At 47.1% G+C, this 27,430-nt stretch overlaps 1 protein-coding gene across 1 annotated transcript; it reads right to left on the minus strand.

The window, feature by feature from the left end:
• Positions 1-76: 76 nt before the first annotated feature.
• On the minus strand, positions 77-26,987 carry STK40 (serine/threonine kinase 40). The gene is made up of 11 exons (XM_054999756.1): positions 26,910-26,987; positions 14,447-14,560; positions 13,395-13,480; positions 12,711-12,854; positions 11,433-11,660; positions 10,630-10,682; positions 8,885-9,000; positions 7,387-7,531; positions 7,095-7,214; positions 4,760-4,844; positions 77-3,229 (listed from the first exon to the last, which is right to left on the minus strand). The coding sequence occupies exons 1-11, from the start codon at positions 26,911-26,913 to the stop codon at positions 3,011-3,013; spliced, it is 1,314 nt and encodes a 437-aa protein (XP_054855731.1). The 5' UTR covers positions 26,914-26,987; the 3' UTR covers positions 77-3,010.
• Positions 26,988-27,430: the final 443 nt, after the last annotated feature.

The following is a 27,430-nucleotide window of genomic DNA, read 5'->3' on the forward strand; positions in this document are numbered from 1 at the left end:
CCTGTACCAAAAAAAGCCCCCCCCCACCTTGATGCAACACAGATTTAATTCTACATTATGAAATTTTATTGCTGACATGCAGGAATAGTTGGATGTAATACAAAAATAGGTCTCTGTACAAATTCTCTTTGCAATTTTTACAATAGGATCTTTGTCTCCGGTCTGTTGTCTAACCTGTAATCCACTAAAACAAAACTCCATAGCTCACACCGGTTTGCCTGCCATTGCATCCCCCCTCTCCATTCCTTTCCATCTTTTTTTCCAGTTTGCTTATTACAATGTCAAAGATGGGCAGATCGCTCGGCTTTGCACAGTCCATGAAGTATTGCTATCTTTTGAGGAATTGGGAAGAGCAAAACACAGCCAGCTACATTAGGGAAGGAAAGAGTTAAATAGAGGGCAAGGAAATGTAGGCTGTCGTGCCTACAGGGTGGCGAGCAAGAACCTGAACGTAAATGATTGAGATTTCTCAAGCGGGGGACTAAGCAGCCCCTTCAAAGGCCCAGGAACAGTCTGGGGAGCCAGGCAGAGTCTTGCCAATTCCACTGAATGGTGGGACAAGTCAGCCCGCACCCAGAGCTGGACCCTTCTCCAGCCACAGTAACCTGGATCCCACCCTTGTTCAGGAAACATTGCCTGGGCTAAGGTGTGAGGTCTCATGGAACTAGCAGCAGAAGAAGTGTGTCACTGACCTCCCAAGCCTTTTCTCAACATGGGCTTCGTGTACATACCTCCAAAGCTCCTTCTCAACCCAGGCTTAGTACAGACTGGGTCGATTTAATATCAGCCCTGCATCAAACATGATCCAGTTGGCAACATGTACTAACATGCAGCTCACTCTTGGAGTGAGAAAATGGGTGTGTGTGTGTGTGTGTGTGTGTGTGTGCATCTTCTCCTGTATTTTGGGAGGGGGTATTCTGCTACCACAAGGAAGAGTGATGGAGGCAGACTGCCATCGAGATTTCAAGGCTCTAGATTCAGCTGGGAGAAGTTCTAGAGCAGGGCTTTGTTAATTACTGGCCAAGGCTGCTTCCTCCTCTCCTTACACCCGCCACCAGGGCCAAGATACTAGTGTTCACTGATCCATTACCAACTGAATTTTAATAATGAAGGAACCACCTGCTGCTTAGTGCTTCCTAAGTAATGCAACTTACAGCCAAAGTTTGTGCCCATAGGTTAAGACACGGGGGCCTCCCCAATTCAGCCTAGCCGGGAGCTAGCCCAGCAAGAAAAGGTGCGATTCTGAATGGGCACTGTGGCAATGGTGAAAAAGCCAGAGACCGGACCAAGCAGCAGCATGTACCTTGGCCCCCGAGGCAGCCTGCCACCGTAAGAACTTACAGATTTTTTATTCTAAAGTATCTAGCCTCAGCGTTTGAATCTCTATGTGGTTTATATTAGAAGGAAAACATTCCTGCATACTGAAGCCACAGAAGCCAGATGGAGGAAGTCAATGCACAGCTCGGCCCCCTCCCACTGCAAATGATTAATGTTGCAGCGTAGCTCCCTGGCCAGTTCCTGGCCCAAGAAATCTCTCACTTGTCTTGCTCCCTTGCTCAGTCTGAACCAGCTTTTGCTACCCTGTCCCTGTCGGGATCCAGCACTGTGGCCGGGTGCCAGAAAAATAAAAACAACAAGGTCAGAGGAGACAATGGCTCAGTTTAAAGACTATGCAGACAAGGCAAAAATGCTCTGCACTGGGGTAGCCTCTCGTTTATTTATTAAAACATTCATATCCTCCCCCCCCCCCACCTTTCTGTGTGGTTCAAGGCAGCTTACAATTTGAACCGGGCTGCTTGCAGCCATCACTACTTTGCAATAGTAGCAGCCCAGTGCAAATGAGGCCCCATGCCAGTGCAGAGTTCCACAGGGGAGCACTTCTGCTGCGTCTGCATCACCTTTAAATCAGGCCTAAGCTGGGGTGTATGGGGGAGGGGAGGGGAGATGGTGCAGCACAGCCCAAGGAGAGTTGCCTGCAAGCAGCTTACTTGGCAAGAAAGGCATCCAGTTCCTAGAACGAGGCTTAGAAGTGAACGGGCCAGTTCTCTGCGTAACCTGCCAGGCACGAGGCGGCTGGGGAGTTTCCCCCCCTCAAGAGTGCCAACAGGGAAGCACACAGAGAAGGCGACAATGGCAAGAAAAAGCAACCCACAAGCAGGGGAAACAGCTGGCCTTTCTGAATCCCAGACATCATATTGGGAGGGTGGGCAGGAAGAGGGAGAAAAATGTTCACATTATCATAGATTTACCCCTTCAGCCATACCACTGTGGCAGGCAGCAGCAGAATTAATGCAATGTTACTGCACCTTCCGTAAGCTACTGATTAAAAAAAAAAATCCCAACACAAAAGTCAAAAGGATGCACAAAAGATTTAGGTGGTTGGGGGAGGTGCTCCAGAAAAAGTGGAATTTAACAGCCCTGGGTGAAGCTCTCTCACCTGGGTCAGAAGTCACATGCAATGCTTCTTGCCCTGAAAAGACTGGTGTAAAGATGACCAGTGGCCAACTCTGTGGTCACACAGGGCTCTGAAACCATTTATAGAACAGTTATCTTCAAATCAGGCGTTAAATTAAAAACAGGACAATTTGGAAGAGGACTGTAGAGGGGGTGGTTTCTAAGAAATAGTTACTTTCATGAAACCCAGAGGGAGGGAGGGAGGGAGGGAGGGGGGAAACGATTAAGCTTATTCAAACCATACGGAGCAGAGATGCAACCCCATGTGCTCTCTGCAGTCCAACATTTGCGTCAGAAAAGAAGCTGCGGCACCCTTTGCCAAAAACGCTCCGTTCAGTCTAGTCCAGAGAACAGTGTGGTTAAAAAAAGACAGAGGTAGATTTCAGAGTCACGGTTAAAAGCAGAGTCAGCCATCTCCTCCCAGATGAGCTCCGCCTTGCCCTGCCGGCGCTCAGAAAGCACGGGAAGACTTGCTACATGATTGGCGATCTCCAGCACCCGGCTCTTGTTGTGCCGTGTCAGGTGAGTGGTGGACAAGCCCCGGACGGCTGAGGAACTACTTCCGCAGGTAGCGCTGGGCCAGGATAGCCGCGTCAAGGGGATTCATGGGCTGCGCATCATGGCCCAGGCGGCGCACCGGTGGGATGTTTCCGAACTGGCGCTTTTGGAGGAAGTTCTTGGCCTCATGAAGCGTGTTCTTCTCCTCCGCCAGCATCAGCTGCTGCCTCATGTAGTTCTCAAACTCATACTGAGAGCACTCTTCAGTCACCTTGGCCTGAGAGCAAGACAGACCCTGTCAGACTCCAGAAAGCAGAACTAGAAGAGCACCCAAAGGTTACTCCTGCCCTGCATTTCCCAATAAGCTCTTGCACCCAAGCAGGGGCCCACCACACCGCTCATGTACCGGTTGGCTATAGAGATGAGAAGATGGGAAAGGCCTCCCCCCCGCCTCCGACTTTTGGAAAACATTGAAAAACTCCTTTGAAATATTTTTCTCTTCTGAAATGCATGAACTGTGTTAAGACAAGTTTCACGTTACTTTATTTTACGCTGTTGCAGTAGCAAAATAAATTTTAGGCTTGACAGGAAAGCACTGCATAAAACTGGTCCCCCCGACCGCCCTTCCTCTGGCTTAAAAATCTCTGCAATTTTTCTCTCTAGAAAGCACAGCCTATTCACAAACATTCTAACTGATCAAGGGGAAGGCATCAAGGCTTGAGAGGCAGGGAGCTAAGGAGGAGAAACCTGACAGAAGTGTGGATGGAGATAGGTGAGAACTAGATGAAAGTGGACAGAGCAGAAGGAGGGGCCACATACAGTTGGCGAAAGGAGGAGACAGACAAAGCCAAATTTTGCCCACTGAAAACAAGCAGGCCACTTTTAAGATCACAAATAGATGCAGAGTCTGCATTAAAGCTGCAATATACTAAAGTGCAGAGGCACCTTAAAAGACTAATGATGCTTATTTCAATATGAGCTTTCGTGAATCACTGTTCACTTCTTCAGGTACGTATAGAAATTAGATTCTTTCTCATAGGCAGTTTATGGCAGGGGGAGAAGGCAGAGGGAATTTAGGCATGAGTCAAGTGTAGGAAGTACACTTGACTCATGATGGAATTAACCCCTTTGCCTTCTCCCCCTGATCGCCCCCCCCCCACCCCTCGTAACTGCGCCATAAGAAGGAGATTCCCAGGTTGATTTCTATGCATATCTGAAAAAGTGATTCATGAAACTTCATATTGAAATAAATTTTCATCTTTAAAGGTGCCACTTGAGTTTTGTTATATTGCGCTACAATGGACTAACATGGCTACCTTCTTTGTAATTACACCTGCAACTACAATTTAAATTGGTGTCCACCCTGCAGAGCTTCATACACAGGATGTTTGATTTCCTTCTCTCAAAGCCTGCCCCCCTCCCTTGCAGATCTTTTCCAGCTGTGAATTCCAGTCTGTGGAGAGCTGTTGTGCTCAACCAGCCAATAGGAAAAGCCTGCAGGACCAGCCACCCGCAGTGGCTGTTTCTGTCCATGAAGCAGATGGCCTAAAAAGCAAGCCTATTGTTCATGGGGCTCTGGAAGCCCATCTTCAAAGCAGTGCCCTGTGAAGGCTAGAAGCCAAAGGGGAGGCTCAGTGGCCAAGGACGGGGGCCAGCCATGTTCTTTCGTGTTCAGTCAAAGGTAAGAGTTAGCAGGTGCCAAATATGTGGTCAACAAGCAAAATCCTTGAAGGTTCACTCAAGAGCACGGAACACAAGTCACTTGTGAAAAGTCACCCCTCCAGCACCTGTGAACTCCGAGCCTTACCTCGTGTGCGTTTTCTGGACTGGCCACCTGGTCATCGATATCTGGTACAACCTGCAAGGGTCCACTCAGCAAGGACAGGGACTGCCTGCAAGAGTGAAAGACTTGTGGAACAGAAGCACCTGACGCTCCTTCTCATGTGCCCTCAACAATCGAGTCCCTCCCAACACATCTGCACGCCCCCCCCCCCGGTCCCCTCTGCACAGCCACAACAACCGGGAGGAACAGCAGTTCTCACCAAGCCCGCCAGCAGCAGGAGCAAGGACACGCTTGCCAGGGCAAGGCTTCGTGTCGCTCCATGCAAGGTACAATTTGCCTCCTCTTCCATTTTGTTCCCGCACATAGCATGGGCTCATGGGAAAACAACAAAGTTCCAGGAAACCAGAGATTCTCTAAATTTCTTTGATATGAATCAATAAATATTGTTTATTTACTCTTATAGCATTTATAGCATTTACTCTTATAGCATTTTAGGTCAATGGGTGTTACAACTGCTCTTTACAAAAAAAAAACAAAAACCCTTTGAAGACTAATGGTGCCGTACAAAGCCCACAACAGCATAAACAGCACAAACAAGCTGCTGAATCTGAATGGGTCAATAGATACAATTATCAGTTTCCTGGTTAACACCATGTACTTCTCACCCTCTGTGATGTTAAGGGAGTTAACTGCATTATACTTGCTGATAGAAACCAGACCGCTGCCTCCCTGCATGTCCCTGTGCGGTTCCTTCACTCTCCCCCCCAGCAGAGCCTACTGGCTGTGGTCCCTGAGTCTGGGGCACTCTCTGTAACCATTTGGGAGGTTTCCGGCAGCTGCCTTGCCCCCTACTTCTGGGCTGCCTCCGAGAATAGGTAGGCTTCTACCCACCCAGCTTTCTGGCAAGGCTGTAAAACATAAAATACTCCACAGAGCATTTGGGAGGGGGGGAGGGTCTGAGTCTGTGACACAGGGAGTATGTATATTTTAGTGATTTAAATGTATTTTATGTTTTACCATTTAAATATATGATGTTATACAGTTTTATTTCATTGTTACATGACTTGGGTCCTGATCTGGTCAGGAGAAAAGCCGACATACAAATATTTTAAATTAATGTTTATAATTCTGCGTAGAAGTGTTGAAACTGTACCTCTTATATTTCCATAGCTTAACTAAACTGGTCTCAACCCTCTTCCCTGCAAACATCCACGTGTGTAGCTATATCTGCCGAACGATGATCAGTTTCGGGCATCTGATGAAGTAGGTCCTAGCCATGAAATTTCTGCTATCATAAATCTGCCTTTTAGGAGGCAGGAGAATCCCTTTGGATTCGGCTGCAGCAGACTAACATGGTTACTCCTCTGCAATTAAATACTTAAAGTTGTGTTGAATCTGTGGCGCTACAGATTTGAAACAAGTAATTTATATCAAAATCACTCCAGGTCTTATCCTAAAAGGGTTTTTTTTTCTTCAATCCAGGGGCTCAACCCTTGAAGGAAATCTGAGTGTGCACAGAGTGCCTTTCCCTTCCCACTCAATAATTTTGGTCTGCTGCCTCTTCGTCTGCTTAATGCAGGAGATAGATCCGGAGGAGTTAGCCATGTTAGTCTGTAGTAGCAAAACAGCAAAAAGTCCAGTAGCACCTTTAAGACTAACCAACTTTATTGTAGCATAAGCTTTTGAGAGCCACAGCTCTCTTCGTCAGATGCATCCTACAAAAAGAGCTGTGGGTCTCGAAAGTTTATGCTACAATAAAGTTGGTTAGTCTTAAAGGTGCTACTGGACTCTTTGCTACTTAATGCAGGAGCTGGCTGTATCTGGGCAGGGTTGTTGTGAGGTTAAAATGGAGGACAGGAGAATGATGTAAGCTGCTTTGGCTCCCTGCTAGGGAGAAAGGTGGCGTATAAATGAAGTTAGGGGGGGAAAGTAAATACATTTTTAAAATCTCAGTGATGGGGCCTGGCTGAGAAGAGCCTCTTGAGCATGACTCAGCACTGGCACACAACCCACGAGGAGAAAACTAGAACACAGCGACGATGCTTTCACCAGAGGTCCCCACAGATCAAGAGATCAATGTTCAAAGTCACCTTTATACACCACGGATCGAAACAGGCTCCTTCCTAAAGCCCTGACATGACAGTGCGGGTGTGCTCTGAGCTGAAGCTTCCAGCACGACGAACTGGCTCTCTTTGCCGCACAAGGGGCCTTCCTCGCCCCCTCCTTACATGGTTAAGATAGACATAACTGGGGTGGACTGGGAAGAAAAAATGGCCTGGGAAAATGGCTCCTGTGCCCACCCCCGGCTAGGCACCTTCCCTTCCCTGTGTGGGCTTCCCCCTCTTTCCTCCCCACTCACCACGAGGCGATGATGGAACTGAGCGAGTCGAGCACCTCGGAGGCCGTCAGGCGCTGCTGAGGGTCCAAAACCAGCAGCTTTCGGATCAAGCAGACTGTGTTTTCTGACACCCGCCCATCTCTGCTGACAAAAAATATCAGTCAGGGGAGGCAGGGAAACTTGTGGCTGGCCCCCCTGAGACCCCTGGAGCTAGAGGTGCTGAGTTTCTCACACCGGGGTTCAGGATGAGGCCCCACATCTCGGTGCTCACCCCGCTGTGGCATACAATGGACCCGGCTTTGCTTTTACTCACTCTGGGATGGTGTATTCGGCAGCCTTAATCTTGCGGAAGAGCTCCTGAGGAATGCTGTCGTAGAAGGGGAACTGCCCGTACAGCATGGTGAACAGGACCACCCCCAGGGCCCACATGTCACTGGGCTTCCCCCGATAGGGCCGACCTGCGGAAACAGAAGCCACCTGGCAAGTTAAATCAGGGCTTGCGGAACTGCAACTTCTAGGCTGGTCTAGCTAGCCCGTTTCACACTCCCTTAGTAGTGGAGATGGGAGAAAATTTCCCCTTAAAAATAAACAGCAAGGAATGATCTTTGCTGAAAGAGGCACAGGGGGAGAAGAGAGCAGGAGGAACATCATTGGAAGTTGTATAGCATCTTTGCTGAGGATTGTTCTTCCCTTCCTGCTTCAGGCACCTTAGAAACCTTGGGTGTGGCCAGAGCCACGGCCAGAGGCATGAGCCAAAGCCCTTAGCTTTTAGCCCACGGCTTGTACACCTGTGTTTCTGGACAAGCCAGCCAACAGCTCCAGGACCAGCCCGAGATGTACTGTTAGTTTGTTAAAAAGGTTGCCCCCCACCCCACCCCACCCCCAAGTTGTAAGCTGTTTTGGGTCCTTTGGAGAGAAAAGCAGAGTACAAAGACTTAAATATAATGGAGAGAAAATGAAGCTCACCCAGCCATGCAGGTAAACACCAAGACATTCCCCCTTTCAGCTGCACAAAGAAAGGAAACCCCTTCCTACCCTGGCTCCTGGACTGGCCAGCAGTAAGAGCAAGATTTGAGTCCAGTAGCACCTTAAAGACCAACAAGATTTCCAGGGTATGAGCTTCTGAGAGTCAAGCTCCCTTCATCAGATATCTGATACATTTTGTTGGTCTTTAAGGTGCTACTGGACTCAAATCTTGCTCTTCTACTGCAGACCAACATGGCTCTATGCTTCTTAAGACTCTCAAAGTGGAATTTATTTATTTTTTGTCTGCCTTTCTCACTGAGACTGAAGGCAGATTACACAGTGCAAGTGAATAGTTCAATAGCTAGGACATTCAATGAACAATACAATAGGGTATCGGTTGCAGAAATTTGAAAGCAAGCACAAATCTGAATACAAAGATGAAACACTGCCAAAACAAAGCATAATTAAACATGGCATATTTAACAATGTGGAAAATTAATTACGACTGCTCTCAATCTGGGCAGTGCTGCAAACTGGGTTAACAGGGACCCCATCCATTCAAAACTGTAGACATGTACTGCTGAAGACTATGAAAGGCTGGGGGGACCTGGGATTGCCAGGGTCCATGAAGGGAGGATGGGAAGGAGCTTCAGACTTTCAAGTGGCCTCAGGAGGAGGAAAATGCCCACAAGTGACCAGGGTCAAAAGATTCAACCGAAACCATGGAAAGGAAATGGAGCAGCACAGTTTGCTGAGGTTGCAAGAGAAACAGAAGAGAGGCCCTTGGCGGAAAAAGCCAAGGCTGCGAGTAATCCTCAAGCCCCAAAGAAGATAGGTAAGCCTACCACTAAGTACATCAGGACTAATGTAGGCTGGGCTCCCGCGCTGGTCCTTCAGAAGATCGTCTTCGCTCACCAGGTGCTTGCCGAGGCAGAAGTTTGTGATGGTGATTCGGTGAGTCCTGGGGAGAACGAGGAGAGAGTTAATTGAGGGGAGAGGGCAGGGGCCCTCAGTTAACACCAGTGAATCAAGAGAAGAGAGTTTAGGGATAGTTTAGAGAAGAGCAGAGTCAGCAGACCCGAACACTTTGGGCTTTTTAAAAGTTGGTTTGGGCTTTTTCTTAAACAAATCCCAGCATTCCAAACAGCTAGCGCTGGCGGAAATTTGTTTACGTTACTTATAGTGTGCATTTCTCACTATGGGTTACACAGTGTATGCCAATACAATTAACAGCTGGGGAATTCAATAAACAATGCCCATCCCACTCCATCTAGGTCTTAGAACCAATAGGCTGTTCGACCAGAAAAAGACAGCAATGTAACTAAAAAGTTATTGCTGTTCAATATAAATAATGCAATAGGGTATGCATTGCAAAAATCTGAAAAGCAGCGTAAGTCCAAATACAGAGATGAAGTAATGCTGAACAAAATAGAAGTACTTTGACATGACAAATTAAATGAGGAACTACCCAGTAGGAGCGTATCTACATCAACAGATAGTAACCAATAGTATAGTCTATAGTCCCTGTCCCTTTACCAAAACATCTCTCTGAACCATTTCCTTCCAGTACAGCTCTATTGCCTGGGTTAAAAAAGCACCCCCAAATAACTAATTTTTGCAGAAGCCACAGGAGGGGGAACTTTCCTGACCTCTTTTGGCAGGAATTCCTGCTCCAAGTGAGCATGACAGCTGACACATACACAAACTTTGGATTCACTTTCGAAGCAAAAAATAACCTGTAAATTCTTAGTGATTCAGAGTCATGGCCTACAATACCTCAAATTTATGCTAAGTCAGGAGACCAGAAGGCTATTTCAGATTTCTTTAAGAATGCAAGAGCAGCCCGAGGATCAAACCAAGGAGTGTGCAAACAGTACAGCATGTTGCTCAGAGGCACTAACCCTCCAAATACCAGTGCTGGGGGGCTCATTCCCTGCCTGTAGCTCTTTCAGGGGCAGCTTGTTAGCTACTGGGTGAAACAGGATACTGAACTAGATGATCCAGCATGGCTGCTCTTACATTGCGTGCCCCACAGTGGCCAGCAAGATACCTCTGGGATGCATACAAGCGAAAGAAAAAAATATACAATTTTAAGAGTTGTGGTTAAAATTGAGCTAGAAACTACCATAAGCAAAAAGTTGCTGAAATTGTAGGCCACACCTTATGATCGACAGAAGGGCAACCAGCCTGAAAACCACTTGTGAAATTTTTAAACAAAGTTGTACCTAGACAACGATCTATAGAAACACTTGTCTGAGCAGTTTCACAAGCCTGTGGACTCATCCAGAGTGGGTTAAAGACCAGCGTCAAACTTCTCAGCATATGGGTGACTGATACCACAGCTGCTCCTACATCAACTTCCTCTGCTTTCCTTAGCTTCCTCCTGAAAATCCTCTGCCAGGCCTTTTCCAACCCAAAGCAGGAGCACTGTACTTTGACACAGACCAAGAGGAGAAAACTTTCTACCACAAAACTGACAAAGCAGGAGCTTGAAGGAAGGGGGGGAGGAAGAGACCATTTCAGACCCCCCCACCCCCAAAGTAAGAAAAAAGCCCCAGGACAAAGAAATGGGATTCTAAAACAAGTTCACCTTTTGTTCAGCACCATGTTGCCCAGCTTCAAGTCTCTGTGCACAATGTTCTTCTAGAAAGGCAACAGAACATTTACTATTACCCTCTTGTCAAAAGCCATACAAGCAATGTTCAGCTCATGATTCAATCTTTCTTCCTGGGTTACTTCCTACAGGGAACAGAAAGAATGAAGACATCCTGTTCCCTTCTTACTCATTAGGCACAACTGGAAGTTGCAGTTCAAGGGTCCCCAACCATTCTGAGCCTGCAGACACCTTTGGAAGTCTGACAGCCTGGTGGGCATAGCCACAAAATGACTACCACAGGAGGTGGAGCCAGCCACAGAATAGCCGCCACAGCTTACCTTCAATCACACAGTGAAGCTTCTTGCATTGTGGCAGCAGCTACAGCCAAAGCCATGTTTTTAAAATCTGCACAGCCAATCAAATCTCCAATAGCCAGTCAAAAGCCTTGCTGGACAAAAGCCTCACCTGACCCTGCCCACATTTTGAAAACACTTGGCAGGTGGCAGAAAAGGTGTCAGTGGGTGACATGGCACCCAGGCGGGTGACACGGCACCCATGGGCACCATGTTGGGGACTCCTACTGTAGTTTATGACTCAGGATCCTTTCAGCTACCAGAGGGGGACATAATTATTGGACTACCACCCGATACTAAGCCAGGCAGCATCCTTTGGAGCTCAGTGTCCACTCCTGTGGCTATCCGAGACCCCACTGAACCTGGCACTCTGGTGCCCTCCCTGTCCAGATGCCGCCTCCTTGCCATGCAGAGGGTTCTTCAGACCCTGCATGGTGACAGCACCTTGTGTAAAGCTTCCACCACCCGCACGACGTCATAGAAGATGACCACTGTCTCCCGCTCGCTGAGGCGCTTCTCCTTGATGACGTAGTGCTGGAGGTTGATGAGGTCAGCTGTCTTGTCGCTGAAGTCGTGAGCGCAGAGGCAGTCCAGCACCAGGCAGATGCGCTTCTTCATTTTGCGAACCATCCGGTTGGATTCCAAGTCTTCAACAAGCTCGCAGGCTCGGTCCTGCAAAGCCCCAAGGAGGAGGAGGAGGATTTAGGGAGGTGGAACAACCCTTCTGACTGACCCCTGGCTGATCACTTCACCTGGGGCTTGTGCAGCTGCCAAGTGCTGGCACCCCAGTCTGGGCCACCATGCCTAACAAATCATAGCATGTTCCATGACTGTGGCTGCAGAAGAGAGAGAACTTTATTACAGCATGTGCTGTATTCCAGTGATGGAAGACGGCATGGTATAGCTCATCAGATCTCAGAAGTTAAGCATGGTTGGCCCTTGGATGGGGAACCACCAAGGAAGACTTTGCAGGAAAAAAGCACTGGTAAACCACTGTTGCTTCTCACTTGTCTGGAAAGCCCCTTGCTGGGGTTGCCGTAAGTCAGTTGCAACATGATGACACATACGTATGTATGTACTGTGTTCCCGAGGTGTGAAGGCTGAACACTGGACAGAAGAGCTACTTGAATTTTGTATGGGCCAGGTCTTGGAAGACTGAAGCTGTGTGGGTACAGAGCAGCACATGATTGCTATAGTAGAATTAAAAATAAACCTTTGTGGGACAGAGGGTGCTGGCAACATGGTAAGCAGCAGTTAAAGAAATGGGAATTATTGTAATTGTTAAGGAAGATGTGAAAGATGACTGGTGCATCAGCACTAAAAGTTTTAAAACCTGCTGCCATCTGGCCCTAAGTAGTGCCAGGGGTCCCCGTGGACACATTTTTTAAGTCCTGGGGGCACAAAATGGGCTGCTGCAGGAGTTGTAGCCCCCTCAACACATCCAGAGGAAATGCAGGGGAGAAGTATAATTTTTAAAAAATACACTGGAAAAGAGAAGTGAGAGAATAAAACCAGCTGCACAGGTGATCAGATCTCCAATGGCCAATCAGGTGCTCTGCTGGGCTGAGGTCCCACCTGGTTCCATCCACTTCCTAAAAACACTCAGTGGGTACCCATGGTGCCCACAGGCCCACACTGAGGAACCCTGACATATGTACACACAGATCTTGGGCCAGCAGCTCCTGCTGAGTTCCCCAGTCTGCCCAAGAGGGCTCCCCTTACCTGGAAAAGGCCATGGTGGTGGACCACCCCATCCTGGTTGTGCAGAAGGGAGAGAAGGGAGTACTCAGTATGGAGCAGCATCTTGCCCTGACGTTCCTCCTGGGTTTCTGTGCCTTTGTCATTCCTGTCCTCCAAAGTGAGGATCTTCCAGAAAGGGGGGCAAGAAAAAACAAAGCTGCAATCCTTCACAAGGAAGCCTACCAAACCCAAACTGCAAATCATGTGTCCTGGAAAATTACAGCAGGACACAGAACATTCCAGTGCCCAGGAGGTATCTGGAGTCTGTGAAAGCCAGTTTGCTCTTTGTTGGTGCCCAGCAAGCAGAGAATTAGGGGGCAGGGGACAATTTACCTCTTCTCTCAACTCTCTCACCCCTACATTAAGATTTGGGGCCCAGATGGGGCAGGGGCCCAACAGCTCCATGGCAGAGTACCTAGCTTATATGCTCAAAGTTCCTGCCACTTTTTCAAAGAGGCCAGCCACACTGCCTTGGTGGTATTTTTAAGCTACTGAAAGCCACCCTGTTGCAGCAGGCCTTTGAAGGTAATGGTGCGCAATTGTGCTTAACAGATATGTATCCAGCAGACCAGGATAGGGTGGGGATTTTTTTGCTGCCAACTGTTGTACATATTTGTATTTTCTCTTCTCCGGAGTAGAATGTCCACAGCATCACATTCTGCTTACCTTGAGCTGGTAGAAGTCATCAGTTCCATCTTTTCTTGCCAAACACTGGACGATGCTAGGCACTGGGGAGTTGCCCAAGCGGGGCCCTAGCAACACAAAAGACAGAACTGCTTGGTTGATGACAGAATGTCCACATATGCCAGTTCAGTCACTTAGTCTCATCTCCCGTAGTTCCCCTTTGCCTGCCCAGCACGGATGACGTGCCTGTATGCCACAGGGAGCTTGCTCAACTACCAGGCATCTACAGAGTTATCTCCCTGTGTTCTTCCCTGTGCTGGAATCTGTTACAGTCCAAAGAAACTGAAGTGATAGACACCTCCTCCTGTACCACAGCAGGAGAACAGCACACAGTGTGAACCTGCTTCTTTCTTGACATCTGCCCTTCCTGTGCAGACACCCAACCACCACACTCCCTTAAGATGGCACAAGTGACACAGGAACTGGTGGCTGAGACTGGGGATGAGCTGCAGCCACAGTGAGCCCAAACACAGCGATGCAGTGGCAGTGGGGGAAGCAAGGGCTTCAATCATCCATCAAGGAAGGCAGCATTATAGCCAGAACTGGAAATTTACTGCAATTCCACAGGAAGCGCAGAAGGTGAAACTGGGCATAGAGTTTAACTTCCAGAATGGCAACTCTGCCTGTATTTTTAAAATGGCGAGTTTCTAACCCATATCGTTACCCTGCAGAGCAGAACTAGAATTAGTTATGCAATATAAAATCAGGCAAATATGATTCACTTGCATAACATGTACAAGCTACAGAATTATGCTTTTGAAAAAAAAAGCACTCAGAGGGGGTTATAGGTTACATCCTACCATCCCCACCACGGGGACTTTTGTGCTGTTAAACCGCTTTAACTGCTGGCTAGTATTCATTAAGTTGAAATTAGTTGTATTTTTGTTTCTGTCACAGATGCTTTCCGTAAATATTACAAAAGCTGCCTCGAAGGCTAAGAGTAGGAGGGGTATAATTTTTTCCTCAAAAAGCAAACGGACCAGGCAATTCCTGGCTGTGCCTGTGCCACGGATCACAGACTCCCTTTAGCTCACCAAGAATGAAAGGCCCGGCCCGCTTGGCATTGTGGCTGGAAATCCCAGTGCAGAGAGCCTTGGCGGATGTTTCCCCACCTCCTCTGTCAGACGCTCGCCGCTTCATCCTGAGTTCTGGGAACAGAAAGAGCAGACATGCCCCATGGAAGCGCTCCTAGCCAATGACAGCCCACCATCCGACAGCGTGTATACCTGTCTTGCCTACTTAAATGATGCTTGGTACTTCCTGCCAGTCACTAATGGCTTTGGGGAGGGGCACAGACCTCCCATCTTTTCAGGTGGGGGCATCCCGGTGTGCTCAGGCAGAAGTTTGTGCCACAGAACTACTCATAGTACAGAAATTTGAGATATTCAACAAGATCTAGACTAAGTTGTCTTGTGTGATGAATTCATTTGTTTCTAAGCCGTCCTGGCATCCAAAACGTTTGCATCCCCATTTTAAATTAAGAGGTGAGCTTCAGTTGTTTTGTTCTACACCTCTTGCCTTTAAGGCCGTAGTGGGGGCATTCTGTCCCTTGCCTCCCTCCAAGACAAGAGACTCAGGGAAAGTGGGGGGGGGGGGGGAGAATGTCAGCAGGGGTTGATTTGGGGAAGCCAGGCAGTATGCTGACGCTGCCTGAGGAAGAGACAGACGCAAGCCACCTGCTCTCTCCATCTGCCTTGAGAAGATGAACAATGGGGCCTCAACTATGTCTCTGTACTCCTTGTTCATGGAGCACCACACTCGCCAAGCACCCATGGTCACAGGGTGTAATCCACCCCAGAATAACTCTCCTGGAACTGGTATATTTATGCACTAGTACCACGACTAGCAAAATTGTCCCTCCAAGTCAAAAGGGCTCAAGAGCCAAGTCATACATACAAGAACAAGTTCTGATATTCCCTCCTGCCCCCCCACCCCCTATTCACACACACAAAGAGTCTCTGCATACCAGCAGAAGGCGTTCAGCTGCAGAACTCCCACAGTCTGGTAGGGACATGGCAGCTGGAGCTGTGGCGATGTGAGCCAGAATGTGGGTGCTCACAATCACGTTTGTGTTGCTCATGCAGACAGAGCGGTCGGCCAGGAACAGAGCAGCACATAAAGGTGTGAATTGTTCCCAGTTACAGGAAGAGTCCAACGGGCCCTGGCAAATCAGTGGTGCTGGAACAATCCCAGAGACTTGCTGAGGCCATTTGAGAAGGAGCAGAGACGGGAAAAAACAGCTACAGCAGTCGGGTCAAAAGGAGGTTCAGGATGAGGACTTAGTTACGGGGCCCCTGAAATAGCCTTGCTGCCATAAGGAAGCAGCAGGATCGGAGAAGAGAGAGCCTCTGGCTCAGTGAGGAAGCTTGGAGAGACCATTCAAATACCAATAGTGTAACTTTATCACAAGGGCCAGCCTTTTGCTCCAGGATAATAATTCCTAGCGTATCAACCACTGAAGAATGTTGTCTCTCCAGTCTGGGCCAGGGCTCTCCTCTCTCCAGACAAGAAACTCGGCCAGGGCTCTACAATCTGCTTTAATGGCAACCAAATTTCTGGAAATTTTGAAGCCACAGGGAGAAAAACCTTTCCACCACCAGGAAACAATGGAAATTTGGTGAAAACAGAGATATGCAATAGTTACTTTGCTACAAACCTAAGCTTCTTTTGCTGATTTAGCATAAAATGCATCATTTATACTTTTTAGTTTGCATATAAAATAGTACTATTTGGCATATTTATGAAATTTAAAAGTATAAGTATTTGTTTTCAATAAGAAAAATTACACATATACCCAATACTTCAGAAACACAGATTGCTGCACCCTATGCTACCAAAGCACATGTACCTTTAAAGTTTACCATCTTAGAGGAAGAACAAATAAAAGTTGAAGGGAGAAAACGAATTCTGTAGTAAACAAAAGGAAGTGTATTATATGGACAGAAACCGAATTTGAGGTTTGCTTTTAAGAATTTCCATGCTCCCAGCTAGAGGTTTCCAAATTCAGAATCAAAATCCCGGCTCTGGTCACTGACCTGCAGCAGACGTTCAGCAAGCTGAGCTAGACCAGCTGTACTTGAGAACGCATTGGGCACCCACATGCGCCCTCGAGGTATATTAGCCATATTGCAGCAGCCATTGGAAATGCACTTTTTAAAGAGAAGGGAACTTTTATAATAGCAAATTGCGCATCAATTCAGGCCTCTGGCACACACAAACTGCCTGTCCAAAACTGAAGCATCAGGAAGAATGATAACGAAACAAGAGAAGTTCCCACGCCACTGCCACATGCAGAACTGATGAATCACTCCTCCTTGGAGACTCCTGGCGGGCATAATTTGTCATCAAACTTGAAACGTCAGCTGTTGCTGCTACTGCAGCAGAAAGGAGCAGAGATACCCAAGTGGCTGGGGGCCAAGGGAATCTCCCAGAGGCATTTTGCTTTCGCTCTCAGAGAGGAGTCCTGCCACAGGCTACTGGGGCTTCCGGACTAGAGTACTGACCAAGAATAAGAAGCCACAAATAGCGTGGCCTGTTAGTTAAAAATGAATGCATGGCCGCTGACATTCAAATGGAATATTGTTTTTTACAACTGTAATTTATGTAATGGTATAATAATTTTTTAAAAAGTTCATGCACAAAAATAAATAAATAAGAGGCCTCAATAGAGCTTTGTCCAAATGAGGAGACCTGTCTCAGCTTTAATACTATCATCTTCAGGGCAGGCATGACCAGGCAGTCATGGTTAGGGGAGAGAAACAGCTGAAGGCCCTCAAGTGGCCTGTGGAACAGAGTTCTACGATGTTGAGATAGACTTCCTCCCCCTCTACTACATGTTTACACAGCAAGCCCCTCACAACATTTTAACTTAGCAACTCTGCAAAGCATGTTGCCCATCATCCTATCTCACTCTAATGTCTAGTAGTCTGACACTAGCCACTATACAATACTGTCTCTTTAGCTCCCTGTTAAATGTTAAGCCCCTGTGGTCTGTCTTCTTCCTTGAGAATTTGTGTCTTGGACTTTTGCTTCTCCTGAAGTTGAAGCATTTTTGGCATTGCCTAACTGCGTTCAGTAGAACAACTGGGGAAGATAACCAACCTCTACATCCGCAAGCTGGGAGCATTTTGCCTTATTATGGTTAAAAGGAAGGGCACTGAAATGAAAATGAAAAGATCCATACAAACTCATTTCCATTTGCTTCTTTGATGTCATTCTGCATTCAACAAGAAATATTAAGTCTACCTGCTACTCAAAATAGGGCTCCAAGGTCACCAGCAAACACATCCAATTGAAGACTGCACATATGTCATTGCAGGGTTTAGATATACCAGGCACAGGACAATGTTGGCAACAAAAAAGACAAGCAAGCTATGTGTGAATATGCATTGCGTGCACAGAATTCCCCACCCTGAGCTGGCTGATTTTTCTTTCTTAAACCTAATATTGCAAGCCTTTAGCACTATAGGAAGCTTCAGGGACCTGTGGTAGGACTGGAAGCGGAGAGGAGCCAAGCATGCAGCAGAGGACTGATCATGCAAGCACTACAGAGCGGAAGCTCTTGTGCAGAACTGCGCAGAGTGCACTACTGTCACTCTAACATCTGTGTAAGACCACTGACTGAGATCATCCAAAGCTCTGGTGTGGGCTGCTCTGCAACACTGAGACAACTCCCAGCTATGGATCACATTGAATAAGCCTGCAGAGGCAGCTGTCTTCATTTCAGGACTGTGCCTGGATGCTGTGATCAAGGAGCTGAGGAAGCACATACTGTAGCTGAACCCCAATCAGACAAAGCTGATGCTTGTTAGGAAGACTGAGATTCTGGAGGGAATTATGCTGCCCATCTTGGACGGTGTGGCTTTATTGCTAACAGGGTCAGATAAGAACTTGGGAGTTCTGTCGGAACCAGCCCTTCTGTTGGAAAAGCAGAAAAATGAGGGGCAAAACCTGCTTTTTTTTCAGCCAGCCTAAGCCATGCTATGGTAACTTCAAGACTGGACTACTGCAATACAGTCTGTATGGAACTGCCCTTGAAGACAACATGAAAGCTACAGTTGATGCAGAACACAACAGCTACACTGTTGGAAGTGGGTCTTAAGTGTTTTCAACTCTTCACCCCAACTTTAAGTACATTACTTTGGCTGCCAGTATGCGTCCATGTTTAATTCAATCATGTGCTGGCATTTTAAAGACCTTAATGACCCTCACAATCTGTGGGGCCACCTCTACCCCAATTGTCTAGTCCAAGCATCAGACCAGACCAATCATCACAGTAGTTTTCCATTCAGGTCAGCGAGAACAGTTTCTGCTTGGACTCAGGCTTTCTGAGTCTTCATCCTTTTGAATCGGCTTCTCAAGAATATGAGGAAGGCCCCAACTTGCAAAGATTTTGGAGGCTCTGCAAAGCAGACTTTGCTCAAAGTTCTTTTGGTGGCTCATGAATGGAGGCTAGTTATTATAAGTGATGGCTGGCTCTCTTTTTAAAATGTATCTTCCTTCTTTGGGAACTCAGATTTCCATTGGACTTAATGATAAAAGTTTTAAACCCACTGATTGGGAGAAAAGTGGGATCTAAATATTTTAAAGAAATAAAAGGTTAGAAGTCTGAAGCAGGGATGTGAGGCTAGAAAAAATTCTATTCTTAGAGATTAATTTTCCTAAATTTAACTATGAATGGACGCCATTGCCCAGTACAACATCAGACAAGCTTGGCAAATTTAGTGTTATAGTGAACACGTGATTATCCCTATGATTTGATATGAGAAAGAACTTACAGGTTTTATTAATTTGTTAAAGGGGGAAATAAAGTCACAAATACATATAGCAAGCAAAATTTTTAAAAATATGATTTCATCTGATGCAGGTCAATTCAAAAAGAAAACTGTTATCGATTCATCTCCTCTCACAAAGTGAAAGGAATACCATCAATCTGGTCTGGAACTAACAAGTGATGCAAATGACGCTATAGAGTGTGTCAGGGAAACCAAGATGCCCCAGTCACCTCCATGGAAGGGAGTTAAGTTCTGCTTGAAACAGATGAGTGAGCAACCACACCTATGGCACATGATGCACAGTCTTGGGTGTGCTAAAATGAGTCTGATGGTGGTTTTCATTGCCATTGAATTTTTTTTTATTTATAGTACTTCTCTTATACTGTTTACTTTTTTACAAGTATTATTGAACTACGTAAACTACACTATTTTTCCCTAATCAGATATTTCAGTTAAGTATTTGTTGCTATTGGGACATAACATTAACACGGGTTGCTTTACATATTTTTGTTTATTAGATTTAAGTCAAAATTAATACACAAAGCAAAAGCATGCAGATATTGCTGTACTAAAGATACTGGGAAATTTTTGAATTCAGTTTTTTCTGGAAACCCATATGACTGGTCTAAAGTTAGGGCTGCAACATTCTGTAGTTTCTTGGGTGCAGAATAAGTTGTGCAAGGAAAGCAAATAGACCCAAATGTGCCTCACTGTCCAAATATTCAGCTTGTAGAAGCAAAGCGCTTTGTTACTGAAGAACAGCCCACACACCAGTCACCCCTCCTCACCCCTATACAGTCTGCAAAAAAGTGGCACCTCTATAAAAATACAACTCTTCCTGCAAGTTGCATGCAACAAAATGTTGACAAATATTTTTTTTAAAAAACCCAGAACTGAGACATTCATGATTTTAGCCAAACACCACAAACGGATGCATTAGCAGGCAAAGCTCTCTAGGGGAAACAAAACAGCCTTTAAAACGTGGTTGTAACTGGGAAATTTGAACCAGAGGTTTTGGCTTAACCTCACCCCAACCCTTAAATATTCCTACAAAACTGCACTCAGAAATGGGGAGAGAAAAACTGACCTTGACCTGTGGAACTCAGAAATACCAACAAGTCCTTGGGAGAAAAACCTGCTGGGCCACCTTTCCCATTCCAAGTCCAGTGACGAAACCAAAGCACAGCAGAAGTTGCTCAAAGGCAGTGACACAATCTGGCACAGGGATGACACACCGATTATTGTAAGCATGAAGACAGCAACAAAATGGAACAGAACATCTGAGCACAGCCAGAGATCATTCAACAACTCCTTTTCAGCCTCAACAGGAGGATTCAAACACCTTCCCAACCAGTGACCTGAGCAAAGATCACTCATACTGGTTGGCAGTAAATCTTCAAGGATTCAAAGCAGAGGCCAGCCTCCCACCCCAGTTTTCATAAAATACAGGGAATAAGTCTTCCATTTGCAAAGTATGCATGATGGATCAGAGGACCAACACCTCCTCTGCTACTAAAAGCTGGATAGATTAGGGGCCACTGATCATTACTAACCAACAGAAAAGCTGACTGTGGCCAATTTTCCTTGTAAGTACAGAGCAAAGTTTAAACATAGTGTTAAAGTGGCAGACCCACCTACCCAGAAAAACACCAGGATGACAGAACTCTATGTTTGCAGCATAAGAAGAATTGCTTCCTATGTCTGAACAGCAACGATGGGCGGGGGGGGGGGGGGAGGCTTATTTGTTAAACAAGCCTGAGAGGGCTCTTGGGAGGTTAGCACAAGGCTCAGAGGCAAGCCGAGAGCCAGTGTTAGACACAGGTTGCGGAAGAATGCAGGAGGGGAAAAGAAGATTTGTACCCTCCGAATCATATTGGCACAGTAAGTAACTACTTCCTAGGTATCTGGACCATTATTACCATTTTTAGAGCTTTTCTGCACAGCCATAAAAGGGAGTTCAAGATGGAAAGGGAGGTCTGTAAAGACTCCTTTGCTTTGGATTCAAAATATAACCCAAGATGATTGCACTCTGCTCTGCAAAGTCCATGAAAAAGGTATACAAGTGAGGCAGGCTGGAGCGATTTACAGATTTTTGGAGTGATAACTATCACCAGACAGGACCTTGGACATTTTATTGTGGTGATGAAATCTACTGCTAAGAGTCACCAGCTGGGTAAACTGGAGAATATGCCTGGGTCAGTCATCTCTGAGGGAGAACACCCTTCTTTTTCTAAGTGAGTCATCAGCATCACCACACATACACACACGAGCTCACTCACCTCCTCTCATTCTCTGTCTCCTGTACATGCTGCATTTACAGTTTCCATGGGAGAAACCACCTCAGACCCCTAAAATATATTCCAAGGCATAAGAATAACTTCTCTGCCTCTCAGCCGCAGCACACCTGCATCAAGCACCCAAGTACAATAGATGCAACTGTACTTCTGTTTGACACGGCTTCCTCTCAAAGAATTTTGGAAATGGTAATTTGGTGAACAGGCTGAGATTGTTGAGATTCCCCAATCCAATGCAGAGAACTACACTTCCCAAAGGGGGAAGACAGACAGAGAAATCGAGACCGCTGAACCAGATTAAGTTGGTGGTGCTGATGTGATGGGAACTTTTAAGTGCCTTCAAAATACTGCGGACAAAGGGCTGGAAATAAAAGCCATGTGCTCCTCTGATATCTTCATTCTCTGCCGTAAGAAAGCTTATGCTTTGCACACCAGTGTACTAGAAAGTTGATTGTGCTGCTATGCAATTATTGACGTAGGGACCAAAAAGAGGGATACAGAAAAATCAAGACAACCAAATTCTGGGTGCGAATAGAATGATGTACCACTACCTTATTAGCCCTGCCTAGTCAATCCAGCCTGTATTCTGATTAGAACGCCTCAATATCAGCAGGTGAGCCTTCTATGATGATTCACCAGAGAAGAAGAGAGAATTCAAGGAAATCAATTTTGTAATTTTTAAAATATATATATAAAAAGAAGCCCGGGTTTTTGCTTGCAGCTGTGTTAGTTAAATGCAGTTATTCCTAAAATATATTTAAATACATCCTAGATGTTGTTTAAAGGCTAAAGCTCTCCCCACACCTAGGATTTCACTAACTTAGCAGGCCATTTGTTGGACAGGCTTATTTTAGAGCCCTTAGCCGACAAGAGGTATGCAAGCTATGTGGGCTTGGCAAGTTCGGCTTGGAGTGAGCCAAGAGGTTTACCTCTCTTACCAAATGTGGGCAAGAAAATGGGAGAGGGGAGAGCAGAGGAGGGCTACAGTACTGCAGAACAGAAAGCCTGTTTTACAATGATACCAAACAGTGTATCTCAATCAGTGTATCCAAACCTTGCAAAAAACCCAAAAGCTTTGTTCTTAGCAGCTCTCTGACACCAAGGCCCCATGACTAGATTGGAAACAAGAATTCCGTTTCTGATTACCAGACACACCAGAAGAGCAGCTTCTTCCCTCACAGCGTGTAACTTCCAGGAACAGGCTGTCCACTCTTTTTGTGATGTTCCAGGCTTGAACTCATACAGGAGGAACGAATACCAAGATGACACCTGTGTGCTCCGCCCTTGAAACCCACCCTCATAAGAACAAAAGAAGAGCCCTGCTGGATCAGACCAGTGGTCCATTTAGTCCAGCATCCTGGCCAAACAGTTACTCTAGAGGGCCAACAACAGGGCGCAGAGGCTGAAGCCATATGCTGAAGATGCTTCCTGTCACTGTTATTCAGAGGTTCACTGCCTCTGAACGTAGAGGTTCCCTTTAGTCACCAAGGCTAAGTAGCCACTGATAAACCTATCCTCCACTAATCTGTCTAATCTCCTTTTAAAGCCCTCTATGCCTCTGGCCATCACTACATCCTCTAGCAGTGAATTCCACCTCTTAATCACTCATTGTGTAAAGAAGTATTTCCTTGTGTCTGTCCTGAATCTACTGCCCATCAACTCCAGTTGTGAAAAAACTGAACATCCAAGTTTTAAAAAAAGGACAAACCCCAAAGAGATGTAGGTGGTTGTTCTAGAGCACCCTCAGAGATCTCAGTCTGAATCTATCATCTCTCAAAGTTCCTGGAGAGCTACCTGTCAGTGTCACGTGACTGCTAGGTATGCTCAAGTTGTGTGGGCCCAGAACATGGTCTGAAGTCACTGCTCCTGAAGTTAAGCAAGTCTAATATACCTGGAAGCCCCATGCATTGCCACTTTAGATGCCTGGGAAAAAATGCTGCTCACAAACACAATACATGTGTGCTGTTCTAGCCACTCAGTTATGCAGCTGCTAATCCCACAGCATGTACCCACAGCCTGATGACATCATCTGCCCTGGTCAGGTGCCTGATTCAAGAGAGCTCTCGTCACTCTCAGAGCCTTCTTAGGACCACTTGCTAAGGTGTTCGGGCACCAGCCAGGACAACCAAATCTGCTTGCTCAACACACTTCTGCATTTCTGTGCCACTCACTCTTCAGAACACGCTTAGTCTACTGTGGTGCAGCACCTGCTGCCCATACAGTATGTATTAAATTTAGTCCCTGGTATCATCTCCACTTAAAGGGACTCAGAAAAGTTGAGAAAGGCATAAGACACCTTAGACAGTTGCTGCCAGCCTTAGAAGACAGAACAAGGCTAGATGAACCAGAATTGGGCAGCTTCATTTGTTTAAACACATTGGAATTCAAAAACCAGCTACTGCCTAAAGTGAAGTAATTTTCCAGGAGAGACATGAATCAACTGTAGAAAAGCACACTGATACCAGCTGTGATTTCCAAACTCAACTGAAAGAAAGGGTGGTTCTGGGTTGCCCCCCCACCCCAGAATTGGCACAGATAGAAAAACAGCGGACATGCTAATTAAGAGCCACCTTTATTTTCTCACTCATGCACAAGATGGTGTAGAAAGCCAAGCTCATCACCTCTGAAAGCAAGGATTTTTGCTCTTTGGTGGCACAATCAGCAGCTCTGTGACTACCTGCATGACTCTCCGGTAATTAAAGACCTCAAGCAGAAAATCTGCAAGCCAGGTGCATTTATTATGCCCATAAATCCATCTCACACTGAGCTTCCTGTCAACATTTCAATGGAGCAGTGTCACAGACGTCAGTGAAAATCCCACACACGTGAGAAATCAAGACTCAAATACACTGTCCCAGAACAGCAGACGGCTCTAACCAGAATTTCTGCTCGTGAAAAGGGAAAATATTAGCTTTGACCACCCCTCCACCAAAAGATTATCCTTGAGATCATGGGGCCTGCACATATAAGGGCCATGTGGGATGAGGGCTGTAGTAGTAAGGGGAATGGTGGAAAATAAACGAAAAAGCTGTCTGAAGCCTAGATCCAACCCATTATCTCTAGCCCATTTCCCCCTAAAGCTAGGCTTGGCACCATCTGGCAAAAGGACCTGAAGGACCCGAAGCAACGGGCTTAATTTACATGCAGAAAGGTACTGGCTGGATATTAGGAAAAACTTTTTCATGGTGAGAGTAATTCAAAGGTGGAATCAGCTGCTGAGGGAGGTGGTGAGCTCCCATTCACTGGCAGTTTTCAAGAGACTGGATGAATATTTGTCAGAGATGCTTTAGGCTCATCCTGCATTGGGCTAGAAGGTCTGTATGGCCCCTTCCAGCTCTGTGATTCTGAGAAAAGGGTGCAACATGCCACTGCCCAAGGAGAGGGCTATCAGGATGGACACAGGAGAAAACAGACTCTCCCCATCATCAGTCATGGCATCTACCCTTAATATCTGGGGTTATGGCCTACCTCAAAACCACAACTTAACATGACAAGCAAAGAAATGAAGAAATAAGAAGGCTTCAGATTTCCCCAAGGAGAGTGTAGACACAAGATAAGAACATTGCTGTGGATTCCCTGGGCCTGACTTATCACAGCATTGTGGTGCCAAGGTGAAACTGTTTGGTGGCTGAAATCATACTATAAAATCAGGAATGGAGGGTGCTCAAAAAGGAGGAGAGGAAAAATTAAGAAAGCATGCAAATGATCCTTTGAGACTAGAAAATAATTTGGCGCTCTAGATACAAAGACCTGCACTATGCTGAAAAACATGTCAGGTTCCTTGGTACTGGTAAAAAGGTGCACACACAATTTACTCCCAGTGTTTTCCCAACCCCATTTAAATACTACTTTTGCATCTCTCTCATAAAAAAAGGCTACCACTCACTTCTACCCAGAAAGTGAAGAGTTATTTAGGCAAAAATTGAGGAGGGAGATTATGACAGCCCCATGTACCCATGTCAGAGGAGGGGGTAAGTTGCATTTCCTACCTCAACATTCTTCATAACAGCAAACCCATAAACTCTGTCCAGAGAGGTCACTAGAGGCACAGTACAAAGATGCAGAAATGGACAATATGCAAAGTGCTCCACAATCTTTTATCACTGCTACTTCCAGCTGCAAAAATCTAACACAGCACAGTGGCTGAGAGACAGGGCTACAAATCAGGAATGTCCCCCTCCCTGATATCCCACCTCTGGTAAGCAAGAAGCTGCCCTACAGCCTGTTCCCACATCAGCAACAACTGTACTTGATTATACCACAGAACTGCTCTAAGAACAGGCAAGGTAACTTCTGTAACGTACTGCTGCACTTGTGAAGTTCCTGGCCGTACACAGCATGCCTGGGATTTATCAGCCTAAGGGGAAAAGACTGTTAAGGGGAGAGGTTTATGAAAATTATGCCCACAGTGGAGAAAGAGCTTTTTCTCCCTCTCCCTTAACACTCAAAGTTGAGGGCACCCAATGAAGTTGACCAGCAAGGGGGTCAGGACCCCCATGGAGGGTGACAGTGATGGTCATAGGTGGCAATGGCTTCAAGGGAGTTACGCAGATTCATAGAGGAGGTCCAGCATGACGGTGAAGAAGCAGAGTTGCGAATCTGCTAGTTCGAATCCCACTACTGCCTGGAGCTCAGCAGGTGGCTTTGGGTCAGCCACTACTCATCTGTATAGTAGGGATAATGACACCGATTTTGTTTGCAGCTCTGAGTGAGGGCAGTGTAAATCACACACACGTGAGAAGTCTAGAAGAGTGGTATATACGTGCACTGTGGTTGTTATTATTGCCACAACTACTACTGTTTCCACCAACAGTGCAGGGAGGTTTCGGTAGGCTTGGGGGACGCTTGCCCATGCCCCACTGCCATCACAGCGGAGAGGGGCCAAGCTCGGGCTGCCTCCATCTCGGTCGCCGGGTCCACCGAAGAAAGCCGAGCAGCTCGACCCCCGCGCCCAGCATCCTCCTCTGCTCCACGCCCCCTCCCCTCGCCGCAGACCGGCGTCCTCCAGCCCCCGTGACCCCGGACAAGCGCAGCAAAAGCCGGGCAGCCGAGAGCGCGGAGGAGCATGACAGGCCCGGCGGGGAGGCCGCGTCCCATGGTCTCCTCGGAAACAAAGCCGGGGGGAGGGGAAGAGAAAGGAATGCCGACCGTGGAGAGGGGGCTCTGCACGCGAGGCGTCTCGTGTGAACCGGGCCACCTCCGTGCAAAGCCCCGCACCGGCTGGTCGAGGATTCTTCGAAGCAGGAAAGCAGGCCCTCCCCGCAGCGTTCCCACAGAACGAGTGAGAAAGAGACCGGCCCACTAGGGGGGAAACCGGACACTTATCCCCTCACCCCCCTCAGGGGTCTCCTCATAGGCCGCCCCGCCCACTCGCGCGCCCCGCCCCTTCCAGGAGCTGGCGCGCCCCCCGGTCCTCCGTCCCTCCTCACCCATCGCCGCCGCCTCCGGGCCCGGCCCCGCCGGCCACCGTCCGCCTCGCCGTGCCCCAGCCAACTCCGGCTCTCCGACTCCGCCACCTGACAACGGACATGACGCGAGGCTTACGTCACCACTACCGCCGGACACGCCCCCTCCCTCTCGGCTCTCGCCGCCCGCCATCTTATTTCCGGAAATAGCTTCCCAGCCTCAAAGATGGCGGCGCCGGCGCTTACTTCTGATTGGCGAAGCGAGGAGACAGTGGTGCCGAGGAGGGGAGAAAAGATTGGCGGGATGAAAGAGACACCCGCCCACTTGTTCTGGGAGGACCGCCCACCTCACCAGTCCCCGCATCCAAAGGGAGGAAGAACATCCTCTCCACTACCGTGACAGATGTGAATTAGCTGCAGAGGTGGATTATTACTCATAGGCCTCCTGCCTACTGCCACTGTGGTGTAGTGGTTAGGGTGTTCGACTAGGATCTGGGGGACCCTGGTTTGATTTCTGACTGTGCTGTGGAAACTTGTTTGGCGAC

Source organism: Eublepharis macularius, chromosome 15 (genome assembly GCF_028583425.1).
Source record: "Eublepharis macularius isolate TG4126 chromosome 15, MPM_Emac_v1.0, whole genome shotgun sequence".
In the NCBI taxonomy this organism is placed as follows: Eukaryota; Metazoa; Chordata; class Lepidosauria; order Squamata; family Eublepharidae; genus Eublepharis; species Eublepharis macularius.